Here is a 27,913-nt window from a genome sequence, read left to right as displayed (position 1 = left end):
TGGCCACAACAGTGGCCTTCCTCCCGAGCCGCTCCTAGTTCTCCAGGACTTGTCGGCACGTTTACCTGTTGCCAGTATGATAGCTGTGAAAGGAGATGTCATTGTTTAAACTTCATTTCTCTGACTATTACTGAGGTTGGACACGTTTTGTGTGTTTATTGGTCATTTGCATCTCCTGTCCATTCATTTTCATTGCCTATTGGTTTTTTCTCTTCCCCTAGACTCCAGTTCTTGGTGTATTATGTGTGTTGCAAATATTTCCTCTGTGTATCTACTTATTTAAGAAACACTTTAGGGTTCTTTTGATAAAAATTTTAAATTGTGATGGGGTCAAGTATGTCAATATTTTTCTTTTATGACTTCTGCCTTCTACATTTAAAAGGAAAGATTTGCCCACCCCTAAAATAATAGAGAGATTCTCTTATATTTTCTTCTCATAATTTAAAAGTATTACAAAAAACTTTAAGCTGTTAATGTATCTGTGAATGATCTTTGTGTATTATATGAAATAGGGACCCAAATTAATTCTTTTGCCATTTGATTAGCACTGTTTATTGTATTCTTTATTCTTCCGCACCAATGCTAACTTTACTGTATATAAACGTATAGGCTCTTTTTTGGATTCCATTCTGTTCTGTTCCTGCTCCCAATAACCTGCTGTTTTAATAACTTTGGCTTTATAATATGTCTTAATATTCGTTAGAAAATTTGGACTCTTTGTTCTTATTCCTTAAAATTTTGTTGACTAACTCTCTTCCATTACTCTTTTAGAATCACTTTATTTCATTTCACAAAAAGGAAAATCTTGTAGGATTTTTGATTATTATTTTTTTTAAGTTAAAAACCACCAAATTGTATACTGTTACTTTTTCCCAAAGCCTTCAAAATGTATTATTTAGCTTTCCCTATGTATTTTTCCTGTTAAATAAAGGACTTCCCTGATAGCTCAGTTGGTAAAGAATCCACTTACAATTCAGGAGACCCCAATTCGATTCCTGGGTTGGGAAGATCTGCTGGAGAAGGGATAGGCTATCCACTCCAGTGTTCTTGGGCTTTCCTTGGGGCTCAGCTGGTAAAGACTCCACTTGCAATGCAGGAGACCTGGGTTCAATCCCTGGGTTGGGAAGATACCCTGGAGAAGGGAAAGGCTACCTACTCCAGTATTCTGGCCTGGAGAATTCTATGGACTGTATAATCCATGGGGTCGCAAAGAGTCGGACACGACGGAACTACTTTAATGTATTTTTCCTGTTAGATAAAGAGCAGGGCAGAACCAGGTCTGGTGGGACCTCGGGTTTATACAATTTGGGAAGTCTCTTTAAGAAAAAGAATACAAAGTTAAGAATGCAATAGTGGGTGCTGTCCCTTGGGATGATAATGTGATGTTTTATTCATATCATGGTAACCCCTCCTCAGCCCCTTCTCAGTCTCACTCAGAGAGAAAGTGCCAGCAAATGGTACCTTCCCTCCCACTAGAATAAAGCCCAGGTTCGTGACTTCCAAGCTACCTAGGTGATGTAAGCAAATAGAACAACAATTAAATTTGCAGCCTCAGTCGTGTTTCTAGCTGCGTGTCATATAAAACCACTGCCTGACTTTCCCCGGGACAGCACCTCACGTCTGAGGATCTCAGGGCACATTAAGAACATTAACTAATTAAACCCCACAAAACCCCAGAGACACGGGAAGGAGAGACGTGGCCTCACCTCGCCCAGTTCTGAAATGCAGCCACCTCTGGGGACGAGCACGGCAGCTGCTTCGGAATAAGCGGCAGCACCCATGACACTTTAGCCCAGACAATTAGTCGTCGTCATTGGTAATTGTCTTGTGAGCATTAGCCTGTCAGACCGTGAGAGCTCCAGGATTAATTGTTGACTGCGGATTTAATCCAGTCCCTGAAATTTCTGGCTTTTTAGTAATTTTGTCCTAATTAAAATGGGCTTCCCTGGTGGCTCAGGTAGTAAAGAGTCCTCCTGCAATGCAGGAGATCCGGGTTCGATTCGTGGGTAGGGAAGATACCCTGGAGAAGGTAATGGCAGCCCACTCCAGTATTTTTGCCTGGAGAGTCCCATGACAGGGGAGCTTGGTGGGCTACAGTCCATCTGGTTGCAAAGAGTCAGACACAACTGAGTGACTAAACAACAAACAATATATGTGTGTGTGTGTGTGTGAAAGTGAAAGTTGCTCAGTCGTGTCTGATTCTTTGCAACCCCATGGACTGTATAGTCCATGGAATTCTCTAGGCAAGAATACTGGAGTGGGTAGCTCCAGCCGCTACTTTTAAGGGGTGTGTTGGCTGGGCAGCAGGTGAGGGAAATCTGTGGGCTCTGGAAAAGCTTTAGTACTCATTTAAGTGATTGTTACATGGGAATCGATACACGTAGAGATTCATGTGGACTCTACTGCACACAAGTTGTATCACCACAACAAGCTAAATTCACCTAAATAGCCCTCTACTCTTGCCAGCCTGAGAACACTGGAAATGCTGTACAGATGACTGGAAAGTTCTGCAGGGAGTAGGGTGTTTCCAGATGCTAGGGACACACTAGGGTTCATTGTCCCCAAAGCATCTTTCTTCACAGCAGGGATTCTGAGTCCCTTGTCCTCTCTCCTGTCACTTGCTCTCCACGTAAAAGAGCTTCTCACTCTGCTGGGGTGACATTCTCTCATGGTAACTTCAACATCACGTACCTCTTCATCTCTCCCCTTCCACCTCTCTGGGCATCTGACTTTTCTCTTACTTAGAATTTCCTTCTATTTCATTCGTCTGCGTCTTTGCCCGAAGCAGTGTATAGGGTATGAGCCAGTGCATACGCGGGGTCTAGAGGTAATCTGCAGGACCCGTTGACTCTGGCTGCTGCCGGAGGAACGAGACGCAGTGTGAGAGGGGGGCACAGAGAGGGTCGCAGCCTCTGGCCCCATCCCGTCTGCTGTGATGCTTAGAAACGGGAAGATGGGGCAGCAGGGCACGCCGGCAGCCCAGTGTCTGGGGCCTCCTGCAGGCCTAAGGTCCCTTCTGTGTCTGTGTGGACAGTTCTTGGGAGGGGCAGCCCCCAGGCTGGAAGGAGCTGAGGCCCAGAGGCTGCGAGCAGGGGTCAGGGCTGAGTGCCTCCGTGGAGCAGACACAGACGGAGCAAGAGAGGATGGGGTGGGGGGCGGGGGAAGGGGGAGAGATGGTGGAGGAGGAGAGATGCAGGGGGTGAAGGGCTGGGGTTGGGGAGAGAAAGACAGGAAGAGAGACAGGAATAAAGAAGAGAGCAGAAGGAGGAGGAAGGAAAGGAGGGGAATAGCTTTTTAGACACATGGGAAAACGTCTTTTCTGCTCTATTTTTTGGTGAACACTGCATACATGAACACCACCCTGATTATTGACTTTCCACAACATATTAAAGTGATAACGTAAGCTCAGCTCTAGTTCTTGCTTAGAAAGTATAAATGTGAGTGTCATGGCCGCTTTCAGATGCCTGTTCACAGCATTTCCACGTAGAGAGAAAGCAGCCCTGGGCTCATTTGTGTCCTGAGGGCACAGACATGGCCGACTAATTCCCCATTCCGTCTTAAAATCACTTGAAAGCCTGCCATCCAAGAGGGTGATAACCAGTTGCTTACAAACCTCAAAGGGGCTCCCATGAAAGAGTCTCAGAGCTCAGTCACTGGCAGCCCACCAGGCCCACCCTGGCCTCAGTTTATCCCCACAGCTCCTGCAGGGCCGGTTACCACTGGATCCCATCGTGTGAACGTGGCACGGAGAAGTCAGAGTCCAGGTGGGCTGCACAGACCCTGTTCCCCCCCTCCCCCCTCGCAGTGCTGCCCCCAGTGATTGGATCCTTCGGATGTGCTGCAGTTTAGAAACACACGACCACGCTGCCACCAGCGTCCTGTGCTCTGTGGGCGTCAATCATATCTTTTCTGTCCTTGTGTCACTTTTTCTCCCAAAGACTCCCAGCTCGAGAACAGCAGCGAGGAATCCCAGAAAATAGTCAAGGAGCCGCAGGAAGCTGTGTCGCTGGAGACCAGGGAGAGCACCCAGGTAAAGGAGATGATCCGCCCAGCTGGGCCTGGGGCTGCTGCACCGTCAGGTCAGGCATGCTCCTGGTGCTGGAGTGACTCCTGAGCGGGGAAAGGCCTCCCTGGCACTCAGAGCTGGGGACCAGGGCAGGGGTGATTCGGCTGCATGTTCATAAGACATCAGAACATCGTAACACCTTCAAGAGTTCAGCTCAGGGTGGAATCCCATCCCTTCTCCCCCTGCCTCCTCACTCTTCCCTGGTTTCAGGAGGCTGACTTGGATAAAGCCAGTAGAAAACACACCTTGTCCACAGACTCCAGTGAGGCAGCGTCTTCTCCCTGCCTGGCTGGGCCCCTCAGGCTGTAGGAGCACCCGCCACAGCTCCCTGGCCCGCCTTCAGCAGGATCCCTCTGCACCCCACCCTCACCTCTGCTCTACTAGTGCTGCTGCCCTGACCATTTGTTCAGTCGCAAAGTCCTGTCTGACTCCTTGTCACCCCATGGACTGCAGCATGCCAGACTTCCCTGTCCCTCACCATCTCCTGGAGTTTGCCCAAGTTCATGTCTGTTGCATCGGTGATGCCATCCAACCATTTCATCCTCTGTCACCCTCTTCTCCTTCTGCCCCTTCCCAGCATCAGGGTCTTTTCCAATGAGTCGGCTCTTTGCATCAGGTAGCCAAACTTTTGGAGCTTCAGTTTCCACATCAGTCCTTCCAATGAGTATTCAGGCTTGATTTCCTTTAAGATTGACTGGCTTGATCTCCTTTCAGTCCAAGGGACTCTCTAGAGTCTACAGGGAAGCAAACCCCACACTGAAGGAGGCACAATCAGCCATGTCATACAGGACATAGGATTTGGGGGGATGGGCTGGGGATCCAGCCATCATTCTAGCTCTGCCACCCTCTGACCACTGATTATTCCTAGAAATAGAAACGCCCATATAGATTGGGCTCTGGGTCCTCACCTACTCCTGCAAGACCTCGGGGCAAGTCCCTGTGTCCTCTGTAACAAGCCTCAACAAAGAGGTGGGGAGAATGAACAGGCTTACCTCTGGCTACCATGAGCAGCCCAGCCCTGCATCAGCACTGCGTGTGGCCAGGGTCCCAGCACATGTTTCATGGCCCGGGCCCTTCTGCTTCTGGTCCTCCTGACTCTTCCATCTATGTGAAACCAGAATAGGGGCTGGGGCAGTGTCATTGCTTCCCGGCCTCCAGCCCCCAACTGCCCCCCATCCCCACTTTTTTCTCCTTTCCAGTCTTGCACAAAATAACGTTCCCCCTGCCCATCAGCTCATGCGAAGAAGATCTTGGGAAGAAAAGGAGGTAGGGAGGACCTTTATCTCACTGCTGGGCCACCTGGCTCACCCTGCCTTCATTGTCTCTATGAAGAGTGCCTTCCTGTACCACAGACCACAATAGGACCCAACCTGTAGCTGGGTGGTGTTGTGTTTTGAAGACTGATTTTGTCTCTGCACAGAGGTTGAACACACATAACTGCTGAACTCTCTGTTAGGGACTGAGGGTGCTCATGGGGCTCAGCCTCAGCCTTCGGGAGATGGTACTCCATGAGAAGACGAAGGCCTCCTAGTTCAGGATGTGGAAATGAGGGTGGAAAACCACCCAGGAGAGGGCCCTGAAGGACCTCTGAAGCTTTTAAAGAAGGTTGTATGGCATGGACTAGAGTGTGGGAGAGAAAGCTGATGAATGGAAGTGATAAAAAGAACTCAGTAAGAGGTATTTCTGCTTCTGGCAAAGATGGAGATAGAGACTAGATTTACTTCCCTGCCTGAAAAAACATTGCCAATGTATATGAAGTAAGTTTTAAGACTCTGCTCATCAGGTAACAAAGGAGAGTGACGCTTAAGAGGTGGGGAACAACTCTGTTGAGCCCTCTGACTGTGCTGGCCTCCTGCCTTGAGAGAGTTCCTGGCCACAGCACAGGCAGGAGGAATGTAGGTGTGCATGCGTGCTGAGTCGATTCAGTCGTGTCCAACTCTTTGTGACCCTATGGACTGCAGCCTGCTAGGCTTCTCTAAATTAAAAAAAAAAAAAGTTACAAATCAAATTCAGAAAGTTATACCTAATAAGCCTACAAAGAGGTAAAGTGGAATTATAAAAATATACAATTAATCCAAGAGACAGCAAATAAATTTTTTTAAAAAAGGAAAGAGGGAATAAAGAACAGATAGGACAAATAGAAAACAAACAGCAAGATGATGGACTTAATCCTACACACATTAATAATTGCATGAAATGTAAAATGGTCTTTGTGTTGTTGTACATATCCCAATTAAAGAACACGTAAAGCAGATATAGATTCAATTAAAAAGCAAGGCAGTTATATGTGGGTCACAAACATGCACTTTGAGTGGACAGAATAGGTTCAAATGAAAAGCATGCATGTAGACACACCATGGTAACACTGATGAAAAGAGAGCTAGAGAAGCTTCATTCATTTCAGACCAAGTGGATTTCAGAGGAGGGAATATTACCAGGGACAACGAAAGTCAAGAGGACCTAACAGTCTTAAATATTTATGTACCTAATCGTAGAACTTCACAAAACACAAACTGATAGAACTGCAAAGACAAATGAATAAATAAGCAACTATATTTGACGACTTCAGCATCCCTCCCTTGATCACAGATAGAACAAGTAGCCAGAAAATTAATAGGAGTGTGGAAGATTTTAAGAACACTATTGACAATTAGACCTAATTTGCACTTAATAGAACACTCTACCCAATTTGACCCAATTTGCACTTAATAGAGCACACGACCCAGTAGATACATCTTCCCACATCCATGTGGAATATTTCCCAAGTTAGATCATATTCCAAGCTAGAAAATAAGTCTCAAGATATTTAAAGGATTCAAGTCATCTAAAGTATAATCTTTCTCAACAGACAACATTACAGGAAAATAAAACTTCAGATCAATAGCTCTCATGAACATTGATGGAAAAATTCAAATAGAAATCTTGTATTGAATCTGTGTATTAAAAGGACAATACATCATGACCAAGTAGGTTTTATTCTGGGTTACAAGGTTAGAAATACAATTTTAAGAAGATCAATGAAAGTAATTCACCATGTTAACATTATAAAAAGGATTACCTGTATGATTATCTCTTAAATATTGGAAAGGTATTTGAAAATTCACATTCATTCCTCATAAAACTCTCAGAAAACTAGGAATAGAAGTTCTTCAATTTGATAGAGGTTATTTTTGAAAAGTCTGTGGCTAGCATCATCCTTTGGAGAAGGCAATGGCACCCCACTGCAGTACTCTTGCCTGGAAAATCCCATGGACGGAGGAGCCTGGTGGGCTGCAGTCCATGGGGTCGCTAGGAGTCGGACACGACTGAGCGACTTCACTTTCATTTTTCACTTTCATGCATTGGAGAGGAAATGGCAACCCACTCCAGTGCTCTTGCCTGGAGAATCCCAGGGACGGGGGAGCCTGGTGGTCTGCCATCTATGGGGTTGCACAGAGTTGGACACGACTGAAGCGACTTAGCAGCAGCAGCATAGTCATCTAGAATCTATAAAACAGCTATAGAACTAATAAGTAATTTAATAAATGCTAAATATATACAAAATTAACAAAGTTCAGTTTTATCTATGCATAAGAGTAATGAACAATGAGAAATTTAAATAAATACTATTTACAATATAGCATGCTCAGTCGCATCTGACTCTTTGCAGCCCCATGGACTGTACCCCGCCAAGCTCCTCTGTCCATGGAATTTTCTAGGCAAGAATACTGGAGTGGGTTGCTGTTTCCTTTTCCAGGAGATCTTCCTGACCCAGGGAAGATCTCTTTGGTCTCCTGCATCGGCAGGCAGATTCATTGCCACTGCACTCCCTGGAAGCCCATCATTTACAGTAGTACAAATACACAAAATATGTAAATTTGACAAAAGATGTTCAAAACCTGTATACTAAAAACTACAAAACATTTCTGGGAGAAATGAAATAAGACCTAAATAGGTGGAGAAATATCCCCCATACATAATTTTGAGGACTCGGTATTTTCGAGATGTCAGCTGATCAATGAAATCTCAGCCAAAACTAATTTTTGTTGTTGTTGTTCAGTCACTAAGTTGTGTTTGACTCTTTGTGACCCCATGTACTGTAGCACACCAGGCTTCCCTGTCCTTCACTATCTCCTGGAGTTTGTTCAAATTCATGTCCATTGAGTCGGTGATGCCACCCAACCATCTCATCCTCTGTTGTACCTTTCTCCTCTTGCCCTCAATCTTTCCCAGCCTCAGGGTCTTTTCCAATGAGTTGGCAGTTTGCATCAGGTGGCCAAAGTATTGGTGCTTCAGCATCAGTCCTTCTAGTGAATATTCAAACTAGTCATTTCCTTTAGGATTGACTAGTTTGATCTCCTTGCAGTCCAAGGGACTCTCAAGAGTCTTCTTCAGCACAATTCGAAAGCATCAATTCTTTAGCACTCAGCCTTCTTTATGGTCCAACTCTTACATCCATACATGACTGTTGGAAAAACCATAGCTTTGACTGTATGGATCTTTGTTGGCAAAGTGATGTCTCTGCTTTTAATATGCTATCTAGGTTTGTCATAGCTTTCCTTCAAAGGAGCAAGCATCTTTTAATTTCATGGTTGCAGTCAATGCCCTATGATTTTGGAGCCCAAGTGAAATGAAAACTAATTTCAAAATTCAGATGAAATTGAGAAGGACCTAGCACAGCCAAAGCAACTATGGAAAGGGAACAAGCTGTAGGACTAATGCTACTGATTTCGAGATTTATTATAAGGTTCTTGTAACTGAGTTAGTGTGGCAATGATGTCAAGGTTAATAATAGATGAATCAAATAGAATAGATAATCCAGAAGGAGACTCAGCATACAATCTACACTGACGAAGCAGATCATTGTTTTCCTATGGTTGGCAGAGTGGCCCCGGGTTGTGGGGAGAGGCATGTGGAAACATATCACTTTTTACTGTGACGATATTTTTATGGGCACCTATATAGGCTTCCCCAGTGGCACAGTGGGTGAAGAAATCCACCTGCAATGCAGGATACACAGGAAACATGGGTTCAATCCCTGCTTTGGGAAAATCCCCTGGAGGAGGAAGTGGCAACCCATTCCAGTATTCTTGCCTGAAACATACCATGGACAGAGGAGCCTGGCAGGCTACAGTCCATAGTGTTGCAAAGTCAGACACGACTGAAGTGACTGAGCACACAGAGCAGTTAAAAACCCTAGTGCAGCTTTCAAATTATATAGAAAAATGAGAGTGAAGGAAGGATAAATATTAATAGCATCTGCAGAGAGCTGGGAGGTAACTGAGCATCTCTCCATCCACGTGTCCTGACTGTATCTTCAGACAATCAGACGAGGCAGGTGCTGCTCCTAGCCACTTTGTGTGATAGAGGAAACTTGCTCACTTTGTGAAAGTCACATGGCTGGTAAGCAGCGAGGCCAGGATTTGACCAGAACTCAGGCTCTGAACCACTGCAGGTATTGATTAATTCTCATGTCTTGTCTTTGTCATTTGCAGAGAAAAGGCACAGAAGCCGCAGTGGAGGAAGCTTTGTCACCAGTCACAAGTGAGAACACTGGTGAAGTGGAGGTAAGGCTTTCAAGGCCACTGGAGTGGTTGGTGCTCCCCCCCACCCCCATGCAGCTCACTCTTCTCCACCTGCACCCCTAGGCCCTGTCCTCCCCAGGCCTCCCGCCTCCCTCTCCCAGTTCAGAGCTGCCTCCTTCCTTAGGACCTGCTCTGCAGGTCGCCCTTGATGACCTTTATTCCACTGAGATTAGGCCTTTTCTTCTGTCTCCCTTGCACAGCTCGGTCCTAGAAGTTACACTTTCTACTTTGATAATTTGCAACCATTTCAGTAGATAGAATCTTTCTCCTCTTCCCATTGTCTAGAGAAGAGGCTCCTGATTTTCTTTATAAGTTTTTAGTGCTAATAATGATTTTAACTTTTATTATACTATACACACAAGGGGCTTCCCTGGTAGCTCAGATGTTAAAAGAATCTGCCTGCCACACAGGAGACCGAGGTTCGGTCCCTGGGTCAGGAAGATCCCTTGGAGAAAGGAATGGAGAATTCCTGAAGAATTCCATGGATCCAGGTGGACTACAGTCCATGGGGTCGCAAAGAGTTGGACATGACTTAGTGACTGACATTTTCACTTTCAACATTTCCTCAATGATGCAGTTAAAACATGGAGCCTGTATCAAAGGCCAGCCAAGACCATTCATTTTCTGACCTTCCCAGGAAAACTGGTTCCCAGCCTTACGAGTTTTGAAATCTCATTAAGAACATCTCCTTAAAGCCGGGCCTGGCTTGGGATGGTTCATCTCAGGTGAGGCAGTCACATCTGTCCCAGGAACAGTGTCATGTAGAGATGAGGCAACCACTAGCCCATTAAGTTGCAGAGAATGAATGGGTTTCCCAGTTGGGTTTGTCCTCTCTCCTTGTTGCAGGACTCAGAAAAACTCAGTCAAGTGAGCAGTATGGTTTACATGGGTTACTACATCAGCCATAGGAGCTCATTGTCCCTCTCTCTGCCTGAGGACACCAGCAGTTTCCACCCCATCTACAAGGGCGCCTCCACCGCCTTCTGCATCCAGCTGTTTTTTATCGACGAGAAGTACGAAGCAAGGCAAGTCCCGGTCCCCAGCTTGTCTGCTGTGGAAAGAGCTTCTCCTGGCCTTGCTCGCCGGATACTTTCATCTCACAGAGTCAGGGGTTTCCAAGCCTGGCTTCCCGTCCTCATTTCTGGGGAGTTTTTTTTTAAAACTACAGATTCCTAGTCCCCATTTCCAGACTCCAGCCCATGAAATTCCAGGCTGCCCAGGCTCTGCGAGATCATAACTTCCCAAGCCACGTGCTTCTCCTCATTCTCTAGAGTTTGCATTCTGGGGAGACTATGGGTTTAGTTTGTCTAGAATCTTTTAGTTGCAAGTGACAGAAAATCCAACTGAAACTGGCTTTGGAAACATGAACAAAAACTGCCACATAGAAGAAAGCATAATCCATTGGAGGGACTGATTTTCGGTGTGGCTTGACCTGGGATTTGGATAACCCAGTCACAGACCAAGCCTCTCTCTACCCTTCGGCTCTGCCGGTCCCATCTTCAGAGGAGTGTCCCACCTGGGGCCACAAGAAGTGGCCTCAGCGTTGCACTACAGCCAGTGAGGAGGACAGTGTGGTTTGGGCCCCCTCTTGAAGCTCCATTGGGCCTGGTTGGACTGTGTGCTCTTTCCTAAGCTGATGGCTGGGGCCAATATGTGAGGACAGCTTTGTCACTTTCCTCATGCTCCCCACTGACTCGGGGCTGGAGTCTCAATCTGAGATGGGGTTAATGGGACACCAAACAACAATCCAGGCTGGCTGCTGGAAGGAGGAGGCCCGGTGCTGGGCAGGCACTCCCGTGTCCACTGCTTGCTGCCCCCTGAAGTCTGGATGTGGACCCCTGCCTTCCATTCCTGAGAGTCCATAGCCCCTTTGGGGTGCCCGCCCACTCCACATTCTGTCCATAGAACAGTGTTGAAGAAGGAAGGATTAGCACATTTTCATAGACTGGAAGGTTCTGGAGTATCTTTGAGATGACCAAGATTGCCACTGGCTACTCCCTTCTTAGAGGGTGTGTTTAATTACATCCCATTCTCCCAGCCTTGCTTAGAACCATGCTTTAACTTGGACTTTTTTTCCTCTTGGGTTTTCAATTTCTTTGAAATTGCAATTCAACTGAAAGATTAAAAGGGGAAATCTTTTTATTCTAATTATATTACAGACATCTAAAAAGCCTGTAAAAAACCCTTCTAGATCTGTTGCGTATATTTATTTTCCCTTGCTCATGATAAGATAAGACATGTGCTTTTTGAATTTTCAAACAGAAATTCGATGACCCATTATGGTTCGCCTACAAATAGGCATCTGCCGCTGGTCAGAAAATCTTTTGCATATAAAAAAGAAAAAGATCAGAGTAGCTTAGAATATACCCATGTCTCCCCACAGCTCCTCCAGAAAGGAAGGGAGGGATCCTGTTCACAAAAGGACTGTCTTGCTTTTTGAATGTGTAGAGACTATTAATTGCCATAATAGTATCTTGAATATAGGCAAATGCTTTATTACTGACATTTGAAGCTTCTGACTTCTGCAGTTGATTACTGTTCAGCTCGACACACATTCTGAGTAGTGACTGGCTAATCCTTGCCTAAGGGGGTGAGAGCCATACATCTCTTGGAAGGTACACGGGTGCTGCATTTGCTTGGAGGTCAGTGACAGTTCTTATTGTCTGTTTACAGGTCACTGGACTTTATGAATTTTGTTTTCCATCTTTTCCATGTAAGTACATGTTGAATTTTGAGTAATATAATTGGCTTTATAAGCTAGAAAAGTTATAGAGAAGTAAGATACCATACTCATTATCCAAACATATCTGGTATGAATATTGAGGTGGGACCGCTTCTCTGTTCTGAAAAAAAAAAAGGCGAATAATACATCATGAACTCTTCAAAGTAGGAAAAATTGTCATTCTCAATAATTTTTCAGTCATGCTGTTTTAACATTGTTTCAGTGCATAACTTCTTTTAGAGAGTATTTCGCTGGTGTTTTACTATCAAGAGAACCAAATCATGGACAGCATGCTGGTAGCATCTGAAAATGTCAGGAGTTACAGTGAAGTTAGTCTTTTGTATTTCTGTATAGTGTGTGTTGGCTCAAAAATTTCTGACACCAGTAGACTGCGTTTCTGAGGGTAAGAAGGTGGGAACTTGAGGTCGGGCTTCTGGTTGGCATCACCTGGCACGTGGGAGCCACTTGACCCTCTACTGTTGGTTGGTGATGGCCCCAAGCAGATGCCCAAGTGCAAACAAGATTCTCTGTCTCAGGGTGTCTGGGCTGCCACTTCCATTTTTGCTTCACGGTTGTCAAGGGATAGAAATTCTGACCAACCTCTTGTTACCTTATTGGAGGGAAGAGAGTAGGGAAGGAAGACAATTTAGTTTCCTCCACTGGATTTTTATGGCTGTTTTCGAGGCTGGCCTGTCAGTTAAGTCAGGTCAACAACCACACTTCTTCAGTCAGCTAATATAGGCAAGGTGTCTATTGTTTTATTTTTCCTTGATGCTCTTTATACTGAGGCTAAAAAACCAAAGAGGCTTTAATTCTGTTGCATGAAAGCTATGTGATCATAGATTGTATCTCCTCATTTTGTTAAGATCATGAAGCCTTGGTGCTGATGTTCTCCATCATAATTTTTTTTAATTAATTTTAAGGCATTTTGAAACTCGGAAACCTCTGTAGTGACCCTGAGAGAGGATTTGCAAAGCTGGCTTCCCTCAGAGATGCCCCAAAGTAAATTCACTAAGTTCACTTCATTGCTATTTTAAAGTCCATGCAAAGACAGGTCTTCAGTATTATGAAAAAATGGCTTTAAAACCATAAAAGACATGTTTACTTTTTATTTATTTATTTTTTGGCTCTTCCAGGTGGCATGTGGGATCTTAGTTCCCTCGCCAGGGATCAAACCCACACCCACTACAGTGGACCCCTATGGGATCTTGACCACTGGATAGCCAGAGAAGTCCGACGTGTTTACTTTTTAATTATTTCAGGATCTGGGAGACAGGAGCAAAATATCATCATTACTTCATCCTTAATCCTTCCCATTCACGATAAAGCAATTCATTAATGTCTCCTTCTCCCAGAGGAAGCCCCTGGGACTTGGCACTCAGTCCTTTTTTTCAGCCAGAGTATTTCGACAACTTGACTCACAAGTTCCCCAGAAAGAGCTGTTATTTTGCTAGAAGGAGGATAAGGTCAGAGAGTGACTCACTCCTTTGAGTTGCACGCGTGTCCCCAGGGTCTTGGATTAGCTCAGGCAATGCCTTCACAGGGTTCAGCAGGAGGCGAGATCCCACAGGGACAAATTAGCTCTGGGAAGAGCAAGCTGCTCTGCAGGCGCCTGGCAGAGGTTCTCGGGGGACGTGCGGAGCAGAGACGGTCCACAGCAGCACTGTCCTGCAGACACCAAGTTCCAAATGTTCCAGCAGATACATTATTTTTTTTTCTTTTTTTTTAATTTAAATTTATTTATTTTTAATTGGAGGATAATTGCTTTACCGTATTGTGTTGGTTTCTGCCATACATCCACATGAATCAGCAATGGCTATATGTATGCCCCTCCCTCATGAACCTCCCTCCCCCTTCCCACTCCAGCCCCCTGCTCTACGTTGTCACAGAGCACCGGATTTGAGCTCCCTGAGTCATACAGCAAATTTCCACTGGCTATCTAATTTTACATACAGTAATGTATATGTTTCAACACTACTCTCTCAATTCATCCCACCCTCTCCTTCCCTTGCTGTGTCCTCAAGTCTGACCTCTATGTACAGCAGACACATTATTAAGGGAAAAAAAAAAAAACTAAAGAGACACAGGTGACATCAGCTTTAATAATGTATTTTACTCAATGTGCTATGTCCAAAAGTATGAAAGATTATTAAGGAGATCTTGAATACCCCTTGTCTCAGTTTTTAAAATCCGGTGTGTATTTTACACTTAGGGTACATTGTAGTACAAGCGCTAAATTGTCATCTGAAATCCTTGATCTGGTTTTAGATTTCCTAAAATTTATACTTGTCATCAGAACTCCTTGACCTGCTTTTAGATTTCCTAAGAGATGTAGTTGAATGAATAGATTCATATACCCACTTGTTCTAAACAGACATGCAACTTTTCCAATAACAATTGAGTTTTTATTTTATTATTTTTTCTTTACCATTATGATTTACTGGAGGGTATGGAATGTAGTTCCCTCTGCTATACTGTGAGACCTTGTTGCTTATCTATTTGATACGTAATAGTTTGTGTCTCAGAGAAGGCAATGGCACCCCACTCCAGTACTCTTGCCTGGAAAATCCCATGGACTTTCCTGGTAGGCTGCAGTCCAAGGGGTCGCTAAGAGTCGGACACGACTGAGAGACTTCATTTTCACTTTTCACTTTCATGCATTGGAGAAGGAAATGGCAACCCACTCCAGTGTTCTTGCCTGGAGAATCCCAGGGACGGGGGAGCCTGGTGGGCTGCCGTCTATGGGGTCGCACAGAGTCGGACACGACTGAAGCGACTTAGCAGCAGCAGCAGCAGTTTGTGTCTACTGACCCAAAACTCCTACTCCACACCTCCCCCATTCCCCCTCCCCTTTGCAACCATAAGCTTGTTTTCTATGTCTGTGAGTCTGTTTCTTTTTATAAATAAGTTCATTTGTATTATTTTTTTAGATTCCACATGTATGTGATTATATGGTATTTGCCTTTGTCTGAATTACTTCACTTAGTATGATAATATCTAGGTCCATCCCTGTGGCTGCAAATGGCATTGTTTCATTCTTTTTTATGGCTGAGTAATATTCCATCATGTGTGTATGTGTGTGTATACATATGTACACACATCTTTTCCATTCATCTGTCAATGGACATTTAGGTTGCTTCCATGTCCTGGGTGCATGTACCTTTTTGAGGTGTAGTTTTCTCCAGGAGTGGGATTGCTGGGTCATACAGTAGTTCTGTTTTTAATTTTTTGAGGAACCTTCATCCTGCTGTCCATAGTGGCTGCCTCAGTGTACATTCCCACCAACAATGTAGGAGGGTTCCCAAGTATCAGTTTTGAAATTTAAATTTAGATTAATCAAAATGAAATAAAAGTAACAATTGGGTTCCCCCGTCACACTAGCCAGGTTCCAAACGCTCGGTGGCCAGCAGCAGCTCCTGGCTAGCACGTTTCAGGTCAGGACACGCAAATCTCACTGCCCAGGTTAACCTGCCCTTAGATCTCATCACCCAAGGAAGATCACATTGTGACAAAATACACAGACATCCATGCCTGTGTAATCACAGGACTTTGGAGCTGAAAAGGCCTGAAGCACCACCCTCTCTCCTCATAGAGGCAGGGACCACGACTGGCACAGCAGCACTTGGTAAACCCAGGCCTTTGCCATGGCAGGGCACCGCTTCATTCACTCCTGGATACAAGTGAGTTTGCAAACGCAAACGTCCTTAGTTTAAAACTCTACTTTCAAAAAAACAGCTGTGCCAAATGGCTTCCATTGTTCACAGTATTCTTTTATGTAGGTTTCAGTCAAAGACCAGAAATTTCCCCCATATTCTTACAGTTGTTTATCTCCCTGAATTTTCTGATTATTTTCCAAATGATAGGAATGTTTAACTTGAACACCGTCTCCTTCACACATTTTACTCCTCTTTTCTTTAGTGTTTTACAGCAGGAATTTGTTTGGTGATTAATGATTTCTGGTTTCCAATCACATCAGGACAAGGACTTCTGCATCGTTTCTGTGCCGCATCTCACCCCTGAGTTTGTCCTCATCCAGAGCTTCGTGAAGGTGGTTCCGTTCAACAACTGCACCCTAGAGCAGGACCTGTACGTCTTCCATCGGGCAGGGTTGCTCAAGTAAGCAGATGCTCGGAGGGCCAAAAGACAGTCCATGAAGTTATAAAAGGAGAACAGAAAAGGAACTCCCTGCCATTTTAATTTAATAACTTATTTTTAAAATCATCTTCTTGATGGAGGGTTTCATTAAGTGATTTTTATCAGTCTATTTAGGGAAAGAATCATAGTGACAAATTACTAGTCCAGTCAGATATTAAAGCATAATCCAACTCTAAGATAATCAAAACAATGTCATTTGACCATTTCTATGGGTAGAGCAAGGTAACACAAGAAAGACCCCAAGAGAGTAAAAATCGAATGTGTGTGTGTTTAAAGGCACATAGATGAATATACGTGATGGCATTTGTGTCACAATGATGGGAAAAGAAAGAATTATTCTGTAAGTGATGGGGTAAAACAAGAACAGAAATATTCTTCATATTCTCCAGTAAAATAAATTCCCACATGATTGAAGAGTTCAGTGTAAATATTGCAATAGGTCCAAATTAGAAACTGTGTGTACAGTGCTAGGTTCCAGGCAAGGTTCTGAGAATACAACAGTGAGCAACCTACTGATGTTTCCCCGGTCCTTTCAAAGCTCGTAAACACTCAAGTAAAAGTAGCCTGCAGCTGTGATGAGGATACCAGCCGTGGGTCTGTAGGACCACGGAGACGTGTCACTGCAAGAATAAACCCAGTCAGAGGAAGCCCATGGGGAGTGTGAGTGCAGACTGATCCTTACCATGTCTCAGGATGGAGAAGGTCTTTTTAGAACATGCAAGAAAAAAATCAAGATTTGTTTTTAATCTTATATACATAAGAGACATTCTAGAAAAGTCCACAGGACTTTATTAACCTTATGTGCCTTTGGGAAGCAAGACAGGGATGTGGGGGTGTACATGGCAATATATTCTTTGCTTTATATCTGTGGGCTCTGTTTGATTTTTTTCATTAATAAATTTTAGTTTCTAGAGCAGTTTTAGGCTCACAGCACCATTTGTACCATCGATGAACCTATAGGGATGCACCATCATCAACCAGAGTCCACAGTTTACATGAAGGCTTGCTTATCAGTTACACCTTCTATCAGTTCAGTTCAGCTCAGTTTAGTCACTCTGTCCTGTCTAACCCTTTGTGACCTCATGGACTGTAGCATGCCAGGCTTCTCTGTCCATCACCAGCTCCCAGAGTTTGCTCAAAATCATGTCCATCAAATCGGTGATGCCATCCAACCACCTCATACTCTGTCGTCCCCTTCTTCTCCTGCCCTCAGTTTTTCCTGACATTAGAGTATTTCCCAAGTCTTTTGCATTAGATGGCCAAATTATTGGAGCTTCAGCTTTAGCATCAACCCTTCCAATGAATATTCAGGACTGATTTCCTTTAGGATGGACTGGTTGGATCTCCTTGCAGTCCAAGGGACTCTCAAGAGTCTTCTCTAACACCATAGTTCAAAAGCATCAGTTCTTTGGCACTCAGTTTTCTTTATGGTCCAACTGCCATATCCATACACAACTATTGGAAAAACCATAGCTTTGACTAGACAGACCTTTGTTGGCAAAGTAATGTCTCTGCTTTTTAATATGCTGTCTAGGTTGGTCATAGCTTTCCTTCCAAGGAGTAAGCGTCTTTTAATTTCATGGCTGCAGTCATCATCTGCAGTGATTTTGGAGCCCAGGAGAATAAAGTCTCACTGTTTCCATTGTTTTCCCATCTATTTGCCATGAAGTGATGGGACCAGATGCCATGATCTTTGTTTTCTGAATTTTGGGTTTCAAGCCAGCTTTTCACTCTCCTCTTTCACTTTCATCAAGAGGCTCTTCAGTTCCTCTTTGATTTCTGCCATAAGGGTGGTGTAATCTGCATATCTAAGGTTATTGATATTTCTCCTGGCAATCTTGATTCCAGCTTGTGCTTCATCCAGCCCAGCATTTCACATGATGTACTCTGCACATAAGTTAAATAAGCAGGGTGACAATATACAGCCTTGACATACTCCTTTCCCAATTTGGAACCAGTCCGTTTTCCATGTCCAGTTCTAACTGTTGCTTCTTGACCTTCATACAGATTTCTCAGGAGACAGGTAAGGTGGTCTGGTATTCCCATCTTTTTAATTATTTTTCAGTTTATTGTGATCCACACAGTGAAAGACTTTAGCATAGTCAATGAAGCAGAAGTAGATATTTTTCTGAAATTCTCTTGCTTTTTCTTTGATCCAACAGATGTTGGAAATCTGATCTCTGGTTCCTTTGCCTTTTCTAAATCCAGCTTGAACATCTGGAAGTTCGCGGTTCACATACTGTTGAAGCCTGGTTGGAGAATTTTGAGCATTACGTTGCTAGCATGTGAGATGAGTGCAATTGTGCGGTAGTTTGAACATTCTTTGGGATTGGAATGAAAACTGACCTTTTCCAGTACCGTAGCCACTGCTGATGGGTCTGGTCAAATGTGTAATGATGTGTCCTCCACTATAATTTCATATAGAGTAGTTTCTAAAACTCCTGTGTACTCCACCTGTTCATCTCTCTCTCCTTCCCCACCATCGCTTTCAGCCACTGGCCTTATCACCATTTCCATAGTTTTGTTCCCTGTAGTTCAAACTGTAAAGAATCTGCCTGCAATGCAGGAGACCAGGGTTTGATTCCTGGGTCGGGAAGATACCCTGGAGAAGGGAATGGCAATCCACTCCAGTATTCTTGCCTGGAGAATTCCATGGACAGAGAAGCCTGGCGGGCTACAGTTTGTGGGGTCACAAAGAGTTGGACACGACTGAGCAACTAACACACACACAGAATGTCATAGCTGGAATCATACAGTGTCTGGCCTTTACAGATTGGCCTCTTTCATTTAGTAATTAGTACTTTCAAGGCTTGATAGCTGAATTCGTTTTAACCCTGAATGGTATTCCTTTGTCTGGATGGACCACAGTTTATTTATCCTCTCACCTACTGAAAGACTGCTTGGTTGCTTCCAAGTTTTGGCAATTATGAATAAGGCAGACTACAAAGGCAAATACAAACATTCGTGGGCAGGTTTTTGTGTGGACGTAAGTTTTTGACTCATTTGGGTATAAACCAGGGAGCACAACTGTAGATTGTATGGTAAGAATATTGAATTTTGTAAGAAACTACCCCCTTGTCTTCCAAAGTCTTCCACCATTTTGCATTCCTACCGGCAATGAATGCTTCTTCACATCCTCACCGGCATTTGTCAGTGTTCTGAATTTTTGCCATTCTAATAGTTGTATTGTGGTATCTTGCTTTAGTTTGCATTTCCATACTGATTTATGATGTTGAGCATCTTTTCATTTGCTGTCTGCAATCTGTGTATCTACTTTGGTGAGATGTCTGTTCATATCTTCTGCCCTTTTTAAGAGTGGGTTGTTTATTTCTGTGTGATTTTTTTTTAATTATAGGCATGCATTATGTCCATAATAGAAAATGAAGTTAATTTTGTATCATTGAGAGTTTAAATTTTATTATGACTCAAGTAAAACTTTTATTAGAGTGCTCTTTACACTCTCTGCATTCTTGCATAGAGCATATTGGTGACATTGTCTCATGACTTCCAATGCTACTCATGAATAAACACACTGATGACAGCAGCCAGATGACATACGGTTAGGACTGGGCCCCGGGTCTGCCTGTGGTCTTGACCTTGCTCTTAGTTGCTTGATTATTTAATTCATAGTCATGTTCCTTTCTTGTACACTTCCTTTTCTTACTATGAACACACATTTCTTTTATTAAAAATTAAGTTTAAGTTTTCAAAACAATGAGCCTTTCAACATGCATCTGGAAATGAATCCTGGTGGCAGCAGGGTCCCCGTTTTTCTTTGTGACCATTTGCGATGTCAGCTTCATGTTTGCTTTGTTCTAATCACTTACATATAAAGGTGCAGATTGTGTGCACCTGGGTTCTTTTCTGAAACGTTAAACTCTCAAGCGGAAATAGTTTCCGTGTCCTTAGAAAATCATGATCTTTGTCACTGTTCCCCTCTGAGCCCTCTTTGGGAACTTTCCTTTGTTATTCTGAGTTTCATTGACAACCCACCTGCCACTGCTCACCCAGTTCTCAGTGTTTCCAGGCTTGTGGCTCCTTTGCACTTTTACTCTTGTTCCTGACTCCTTGCTGCTTGGAATCTGTGCTTGCGTGTAGCAGGGGGATGTCCCTCAAAACCCATGTGTGTATCACCAACAGGGGATGTCTCTCTTGTGGCCATGGCAGTGGGTCATTGTTCTCTAGAGCAAACCTAGATCTTTAATTCTTTAAATTCTACCTGCATTCTAGGTAGAGGAGGAAGATACAAAGGAAGGGGAGTAAGAAGATACAGACCGGGTAGTGATGAGGGCGAATGTGAGGGGCATGAGACACGTGGGGGCAGAGGGCAGGAGGCAGTGGAGCAGCCATGTGGGCACAGCCCTCCGCTGCCCCGCTTTTTGAGCTGTGGCTTTAAATACATCCGTGTTCTTCCATTTTTTGCTTCACTTTTCTTGACATCTGGGATGGATTGTTCTTGCCCTTAAGTTTGGTTACTCTAAATTTCATGACCTCCTGTCCTCGGCTCCCACCGGATCGCCTTCCTCCTCTCTTGGGAAATTATATTTATGTCTGTCACCTGCCCTCTGGCCATGCTGCTGAGCACAGGGACAAATTGCTCGGTTGTTAGCGGTGTCACCTCTCTGTCAACAGATTCCACGAGGGGGCCCCACTCGTTTCATTTGTGGCTACTGGTCTTTGAGAGGACATTTCCCAGCATTTATGTTAGCTTTCATTTGGAATGTGCATAAACTGAACGCTTTTTAACACTCTCCTTCACCGAGTGATCTCAGGGGTGCCTGCTTATATAAACTGAGGGGGGGTGTGTGGTATGAGAACCCCTTTTCCTTTCCTCCGCCTGCCTGTCCTTCACTGTTGTGTGTGTGAAAGTCACTCAGTCATGTCTGACTCTTTGCAACCCCGTGGACTTTAGCCCGCCAGGCTCCTCTGTCCATGGAATTCTCCAGGCCAGAATACTGGAGTGGGTAGCCATTCCCTTCTCCAGGGCATCTTCCAGACCCAGGGATAGAACCGAGGTCTCCCACATTGCAGGCAGATTTTTTTTGCCATCTGAGCCACCATTGCATGGGCTTTTCTTCTTTATTCATGACCAGAGGACACGTTTGGATGAACCAACTGGTCATTCTATCTTCCTGCTCTTCCAAAGCATGTTTTTCTGAAATTTGCCATTTTTTTTTTAATTTGGGAGACTAGGTTTCAAACTTACTCATCCAACTGTTATATATATATGTATTTGGTGCCAGAAATGATTTTCTATGAATAAACATTGACCTCTAAATTGAATCATACTACTTATTGTCAATTTTGCTCAGCAAATAAAAATGCCCTTAGGAGTTGGCTTTTAAATGATTCCTTCCCTTAGTGTTTTTGCTTTATATGCTTTTCCATGGGTGACTCATGCCTGGTAGTCATCTTTTTCTAGCATGTCACCATTCTACCTGTTTCAGGCCCATGTTGTCACTGAGAGTGGTTTAGGGCCATCAGTCTCTCTGGTGGTTTTAACCAACTTCCTTGAACAGAAGCCAAGAGAAACTTTATTTTGTGGTTATCATTTTGTTTCGGTTTAGACTGAAATGCTGATAGCTGTCGAATTATTTTATGTTTCTATTACATAGATCACTCCTTTGAAATGCAGAAAGATTCAAATTACTTTTTCTTCTTTCCATCATTTAGTTTTAATTCACTGACATCAAAAAACCACCCTATATTCTGCAAGACTGAGTGACGACATACACGTTGACTGCTAGGTGTCTATAGCCATTCATTCATTCAACTTGAAGTTGAAAAATTAACTGTTAATTCCTTTTCCTTCTACTTTTATGTATGATTTTCTATTTTGTTATGTATACAGTCTGATTAAATGCTATAAAATCTGACCTTTGAGGCCAGAATCCGCCAAAAGCAGGAGAAAAAAATTTCTTGTGAAACAAAACTTTCCAGATCCAAGAAGGGACCAGTAGGTGAGGATGACATCACTTCTTCGTGGAGAGGTGACATTTCCTGAACATCCAAGTTCAGCAGAGGAGGGACATGTGAGAGTGGAGTGACCTGGGGAGGTGAAGGGCCACAGGGAAGGGTTAGGAAACCAGGGGGCCCCATGTAGGACCCCCCTGGGAGAAGTTGCTTCTTCTATGGCTGGAGGAAGCTCCATGGATGGGTGGACAACCATGGCTAAGCTCCTCTCTGATTCAAAGCAGCTCTAGAACCACGTATGAGCCCTTGAGGAGAAAACGCCTAAACTGTCTTGGCGTGAGCATGTGTTCACTTCTGGGAAGGTTGTGCACGGTAACCGGCAGAAGAGTTGGTGGGCGTGGTCTCCTTCCCGGCTCTGTGCCTAGTTGTGGGGCAGAGGAAGGGACCCAGCACAGAGCTGATAATGAAAGAATGATGATCCGAAACTCCTCATTCCAAACTTGTGGAGAGATACAAGTAGGAACATCTGAACTAGATTTTGGCACAAGGTGGCCATGTCAGAACCACGTTCTTATCTTTCACTTAAAAATTGCTCATGCTGTTTCTATTATTCAGTTCAGTTCAGTTGCTCAGTCGTGTCTGACTCTTTGCAACCTCATGGGCTGTAGCACACCAGGCTTCTCTGTCCATCACCAACTCCTGGAGCTTACTCAAACTCATGTCCATCGAATCAGTGATGCCATCCAACCATCTCATCCTCTGTCATCCCCTTCTCCCCCCACCTTCAATCTTTCCCAGCATCAGGGTCTTTTCTAATGAGTCAGTTCTTCACATCAGGTGGCCAAAGTATTGGAGTTTCAGCTTCAGTATCAGTCCTTCCAATGCATATTCAGGACTGATTTCCTTTAGGATGGACTGGTTGCATCTCCTTGTCCTCCAAGGGACTCTCAAGAGTCTTCTCCAGCACCACAGTTCAAAAGCATCAGTTCTTTGGCACTCAGCTTTCTTTATAGTCCAACTCTCACATCCATACATGACCACTGGAAAAACCACAGCTTTGCCTAGATAGACTTTGGTGGCAAAGTGATGGCTCTGCTTTTGAATATGCCGTCTAGCTCGGTCATAACCTTTCTTCCAAGGAGCAAGTGTCTTTTAATTTTATGGCTGCCATCACCATCCTCAGTGATTTTGGAGCCCAAGAAAATAAAGTTTGCCACTGTTTCCATTGTTTTCCCATCTATTTGCCATGAAGTGATGGGACCAGATGCCATGATCTTCGTTTTCTGAATGTTGAGTTTTAAGCCAACTTTTTCACTCTCCTCTTTCACTTTCATCAAGAGGCTCTTGAGTTCTTCTTCACTTTCTGCTATAAGGGTGTCATCTGCATATCTGAGGTTATTGATATTTCTCCCAGCAATCTTGATTCCAGCTTGTGCTTCATCCAGCCCAGCATTTCTCATGATGTGCTCTGCGTATAAGTTGAATAAGCAGGGTGACAATATACAGCCTTGATGTACTCTTTTTCCAATTTTATTATTATTCTATTATTCAGGTGATAGCAGTTGATTGGGGCTTCCCTGGTGGCTCAGTGGTAAAGAATCTGCCTGCCAGTGCAGGAGATGCAGGGGACGTGGGTTTGATCCTTGGGTCAGGAAGATCCCCTGGAGAAAGAAGTGGCAACCCACTCTAGTGTTCTTGCCTGGAAAACTCCATGGACAGAAGAGGCTGGTGGGCTACAGTCCCTGGGGTCACAAAGAGTTGGACGTGACTTAGAGACAAAGTAATTGATCATTTTTATATCAGTTAACTATATATGTAGATTGTTCTTTACAAATGTGCTGCTTTGCATATAGAACGGAAGCGGACATTAAAACATAAGCACAAATATTCAGTACAGTTGGAAGGAAAGTAGGTTAGAGTATTTTACTTTATTAATAGTAGGAGGAGTAGCCTTGTCCTATTTGATAATAACACTAATAACCCTATAATGACTGGAGAGTGTGCCTTGTATGAACCCTACATCGTATGCAGGGCCCAGCCTCCAGGCTAAGGTGGAGACATCACCTCCCCTTCACAAGGGTCCACAGCTCCATCCCATGGCAAACAGGCACTCAGATGCCCTGCATACCTAGGTATGGGGTGGGCTGGCACTCTACACTGAGTTGCCAGCCTAACACACTGTGGCACTGCCTGCCCTGGGTGCAGACAGCCACCACCTTGCTCTGATTAGAGACTCCAGGGGCACACTTTGATGCCGATCCTCCCCAGGCCCATGTCCAGGACCTCAGCGAGGGTGGGGCAGGATTGCTCAAACTGGGGCTCCCCCACTGATGCACCCAGTTGTCACCCTGGCAGAGGATAGAAGCCATCACAGGGCAGAGATTGGGGAGGTGCCAAAGGCAGGGCACAGATGGGGGAGAAACCATCGTGCGAGCTGGGTGAGGTGGGTACCACGTGTGAGCCAAGGCATCAAGCCCTGGACGTGCTCCATTATCCTACTAGACTTCACGTAAAATCACGAAATCAGAGATAGAATTATTAAGAAATTCAAGACTCATGAAGCCAGCCTGGGTTCACTGTAAGTTCTTAACTTCTTAACATACTTTATAAGTTTGACAGAGTTTGGCTTTATGTATGAAGCAAATGTGACATAAAGCATAGTGCTGAACATTTTAAGTGAAATAAATTTAAAATTTGACTTTGTATTGTTTGGTTAATGGTTACAATCAGTGTTGCTGTTTTCTTTTTCTTTTAACCTTATTGTTCGCACTTTTTAAATGAATGTTTTCCATGTTTTCTAGAATGAAGAGTTATTTTTTAATTAAACCACAATGTTATATAAAAATATTTTACTGGATATTATTTTACATAAGTGTGATCTGTTACAATCTTGTCTCCATTTGGGGGACAGGGAGAATATGTATTTTAGTACTTTAAGCTGAAAAAGAAAATGTGTCTCTTATTACCCAGGACCATTAAAATAAGATTAGCTACCCTCTTGGACACTCCTGGTGTTGAAAAGCTCGTCAGCACCCTCATGCCGTGTAAAAGCATATTGGAGGATTTGAAGCAGTACAACGAGGCTCGAAGGGACCCTGTAAGTACCTGCCACTTCCAGACTGGCTTCCTTTCTCCATGCTTTGGTACCATTATGAGCCATGTAGGTTCCATCCCAAAGTTTTCTTGGGCCTTGTTGGAGAATTGGGTGGTTGGGAGCAACAGAGATGGGGTTGGCAGTGGGGAGGGAGAAAAAAAACAAGGAAACTGAGATTTAAAGAAATTTGGGGCTGTTTTTCTCACTAGTGGCCCCATGGGGGCTGATCAGATATGCCCTAAATCCTTATCTTGGGCATAGAAAATTTGAACTTAATCTAGGCAACGTGTAAGAAAATGAGACCCCAGTGCTTGGAACAGGCACATCTGAGTCAGGTTAGAGTATCATTGGGTCCCTGGTGCCCACCCCAGCAGCACACATTTCACCTTCTGGATGATGGGTTGGTCCATACCCTTTTGGTGACCTGGCTGCATCCTCAAAGATCAGATTGGCTGGGAAGATCCTGTGTGACAAATCTGGGGCTCTGTTTCTAATACAGTAAGTATATTATACATTTGGCATAACAAAGGACAAGCTAGCAGTGGTCCTTACGTCATTGCTGCCTTCTTTTTTTTTTTTAATTTTATTTTATTTTTAAACTTTACAAAATTCTATTTGTTTTGCCAAATATCGAAATGAATCCGCCACAGGTATACATGTGTTCACCATCCTGAACCCTCCTCCCTCCTCCCTCCCCATACCATCCCTCTGGGTCGTCCCAGTGCACCAGCCCGAAGCATCCAGTATCGTGCATCGAACCTGGACTGGCAACTCGTTTCATACATGATATTATACATGTTTCAATGCCATTCTCCCAAATCTTCCCACCCTCTCCCTCTCCACAGAGTCCATAAGACTGTTCCTTCTTAAGGACCACGCCAGTTACCTTCCTCCAGATGTGGAAGAATGCGTGTGGTTAGGAAAATGCTTCATTACTGTTTTGATGAATTTTATTTAAAAAAATTTCACTGAAGCATAACCAATAAAAAAAGTTTGATGGATTTCACAATTTGAACACGCCATGGAATAAGCAGGAAACAGACTAATCCCAGCCCACTGGAAGTCCCTTTCAAGTTCTCATTTAGTGACTCCTCCCTCCCGCCGGGTTAGTACTACCTTCACTTCTAAGATCATAAATACCTGGCTTTTGAGCTTTATTTAAAGGGATCAGACACTATGTCTTCTGACACCAAGCATCTTTTGCTCAGCCACGACTGTGAGGTTCAGCCACAGTGTGGTATACAAAGTACTTCATTGCTTGAACATACCCCAGTTTATTCATTCCACCTCTCAGGTCATCTGGCGAGTTCCCAGTTATGGGCTCTTTTGAACAACCCTTTCAGTCAATCTAAAACTCATCAAGAGGGAGGCAACAAACACAAACATGGCGAGAGTTTTAATAAATATAAAGGCATTGAATTAAAAGAAAACTTCCCTTCAGCACATGTTTTTCTGTTTTGGTTTGTCTTGGTCTCTTTTGGTCTTGGTTTATATATTTTTTTTGTTCCTCCCCTCGTGGCTGTCTGACACAGTATGATGTAGTGGCCCAGTTCTTAAAGCAGGTTCTAAGGAACTCTAGGGGTCCCCAAGACATTCAGGGAGTCTGTGAGGTTAAAACTATCCTCCTAAGAGTAAGAAATTATTTTCCTTTTCTGCTGAATTGATATTCGCACTGATGATGCAAAAGCAATGGTGAGAAAAACCTCAGGGACGTCGGTGTGGATCGGGGGTGGGACGGCAAACTTGCCAGTGGTCACCGAATTTGCAGCTCTGCTCTCACAGGAGCGACAGGAACAGAAAGCCCGTGATGGGAGGTCACTGCTCACCAGCAGAATGGCCAAAACTAAAAAGAGGGACGCCCCTCGGTGCTGGCAAGGATGCTGGGAAACTGGGTCACTCCTCTGTTGCTGGTGGGATGTGAAATACTATCCCCACTCTGGAGAACATTTTAGCTAGCCCTTAAAAAAACAAATACAATAGTCATGTGACCTCGTGATTGCACTCCTGACCATTTATCCCAGAAAAAGGAAGATTTGAATACAAGTGTTCATAGCAGCTGGAGTCAGACCAGATGTCCTTCAACAGGTGGATAAGCTGTGTTACCTCCATGCCATTGAATAGTGCTCAACAGTAGCAAACGATGTACTGTTTTTTTGTTTCTTTAAGTATAATTGAGTTATAATGTTGTATTAGTTTCAGGTGTACCACAGAGTGATTCAGATAAATATATGTATATCTATACAGTAAGTCCTTGTTGTTTATGTGTTTTATGTATAGTAATGTATATCAGTTGGGCTTCCCCAGTGGCTCAGTGGTAAAGAATTCTCCTGCAATGCAGGAGCTGAAGGAGATGTGGGTTCATTCACTAGGTCACAAAGATCCCCTGGAGGAGGAAATGG

The 27,913-nt window shown here is 44.0% G+C and overlaps 1 protein-coding gene across 2 annotated transcripts in view; it reads left to right on the top strand.

Moving 5' to 3' along the window:
• The window catches only part of CFAP61 (cilia and flagella associated protein 61), a 250,399-nt gene that overhangs the window by 70,679 nt on the left and 151,807 nt on the right, over positions 1–27,913 (top strand). For both annotated transcript variants that reach the window (XM_025264163.3, XM_044927988.2), the window contains exons 9-14: positions 3,939–4,030; positions 9,541–9,612; positions 10,477–10,655; positions 12,304–12,343; positions 16,329–16,468; positions 25,391–25,517. In XM_025264163.3, coding sequence (XP_025119948.2) covers positions 3,939–4,030; positions 9,541–9,612; positions 10,477–10,655; positions 12,304–12,343; positions 16,329–16,468; positions 25,391–25,517 — 650 coding nt within the window. The remainder of the gene's footprint in view (positions 1–3,938; positions 4,031–9,540; positions 9,613–10,476; positions 10,656–12,303; positions 12,344–16,328; positions 16,469–25,390; positions 25,518–27,913) is intronic.

This window comes from Bubalus bubalis, chromosome 14 (genome assembly GCF_019923935.1).
Source record: "Bubalus bubalis isolate 160015118507 breed Murrah chromosome 14, NDDB_SH_1, whole genome shotgun sequence".
Classification (NCBI taxonomy): Eukaryota; Metazoa; Chordata; class Mammalia; order Artiodactyla; family Bovidae; genus Bubalus; species Bubalus bubalis.
Note: the sequence above shows the minus strand (reverse complement) of the source record. Positions and strands in the feature narration are given on the sequence as shown.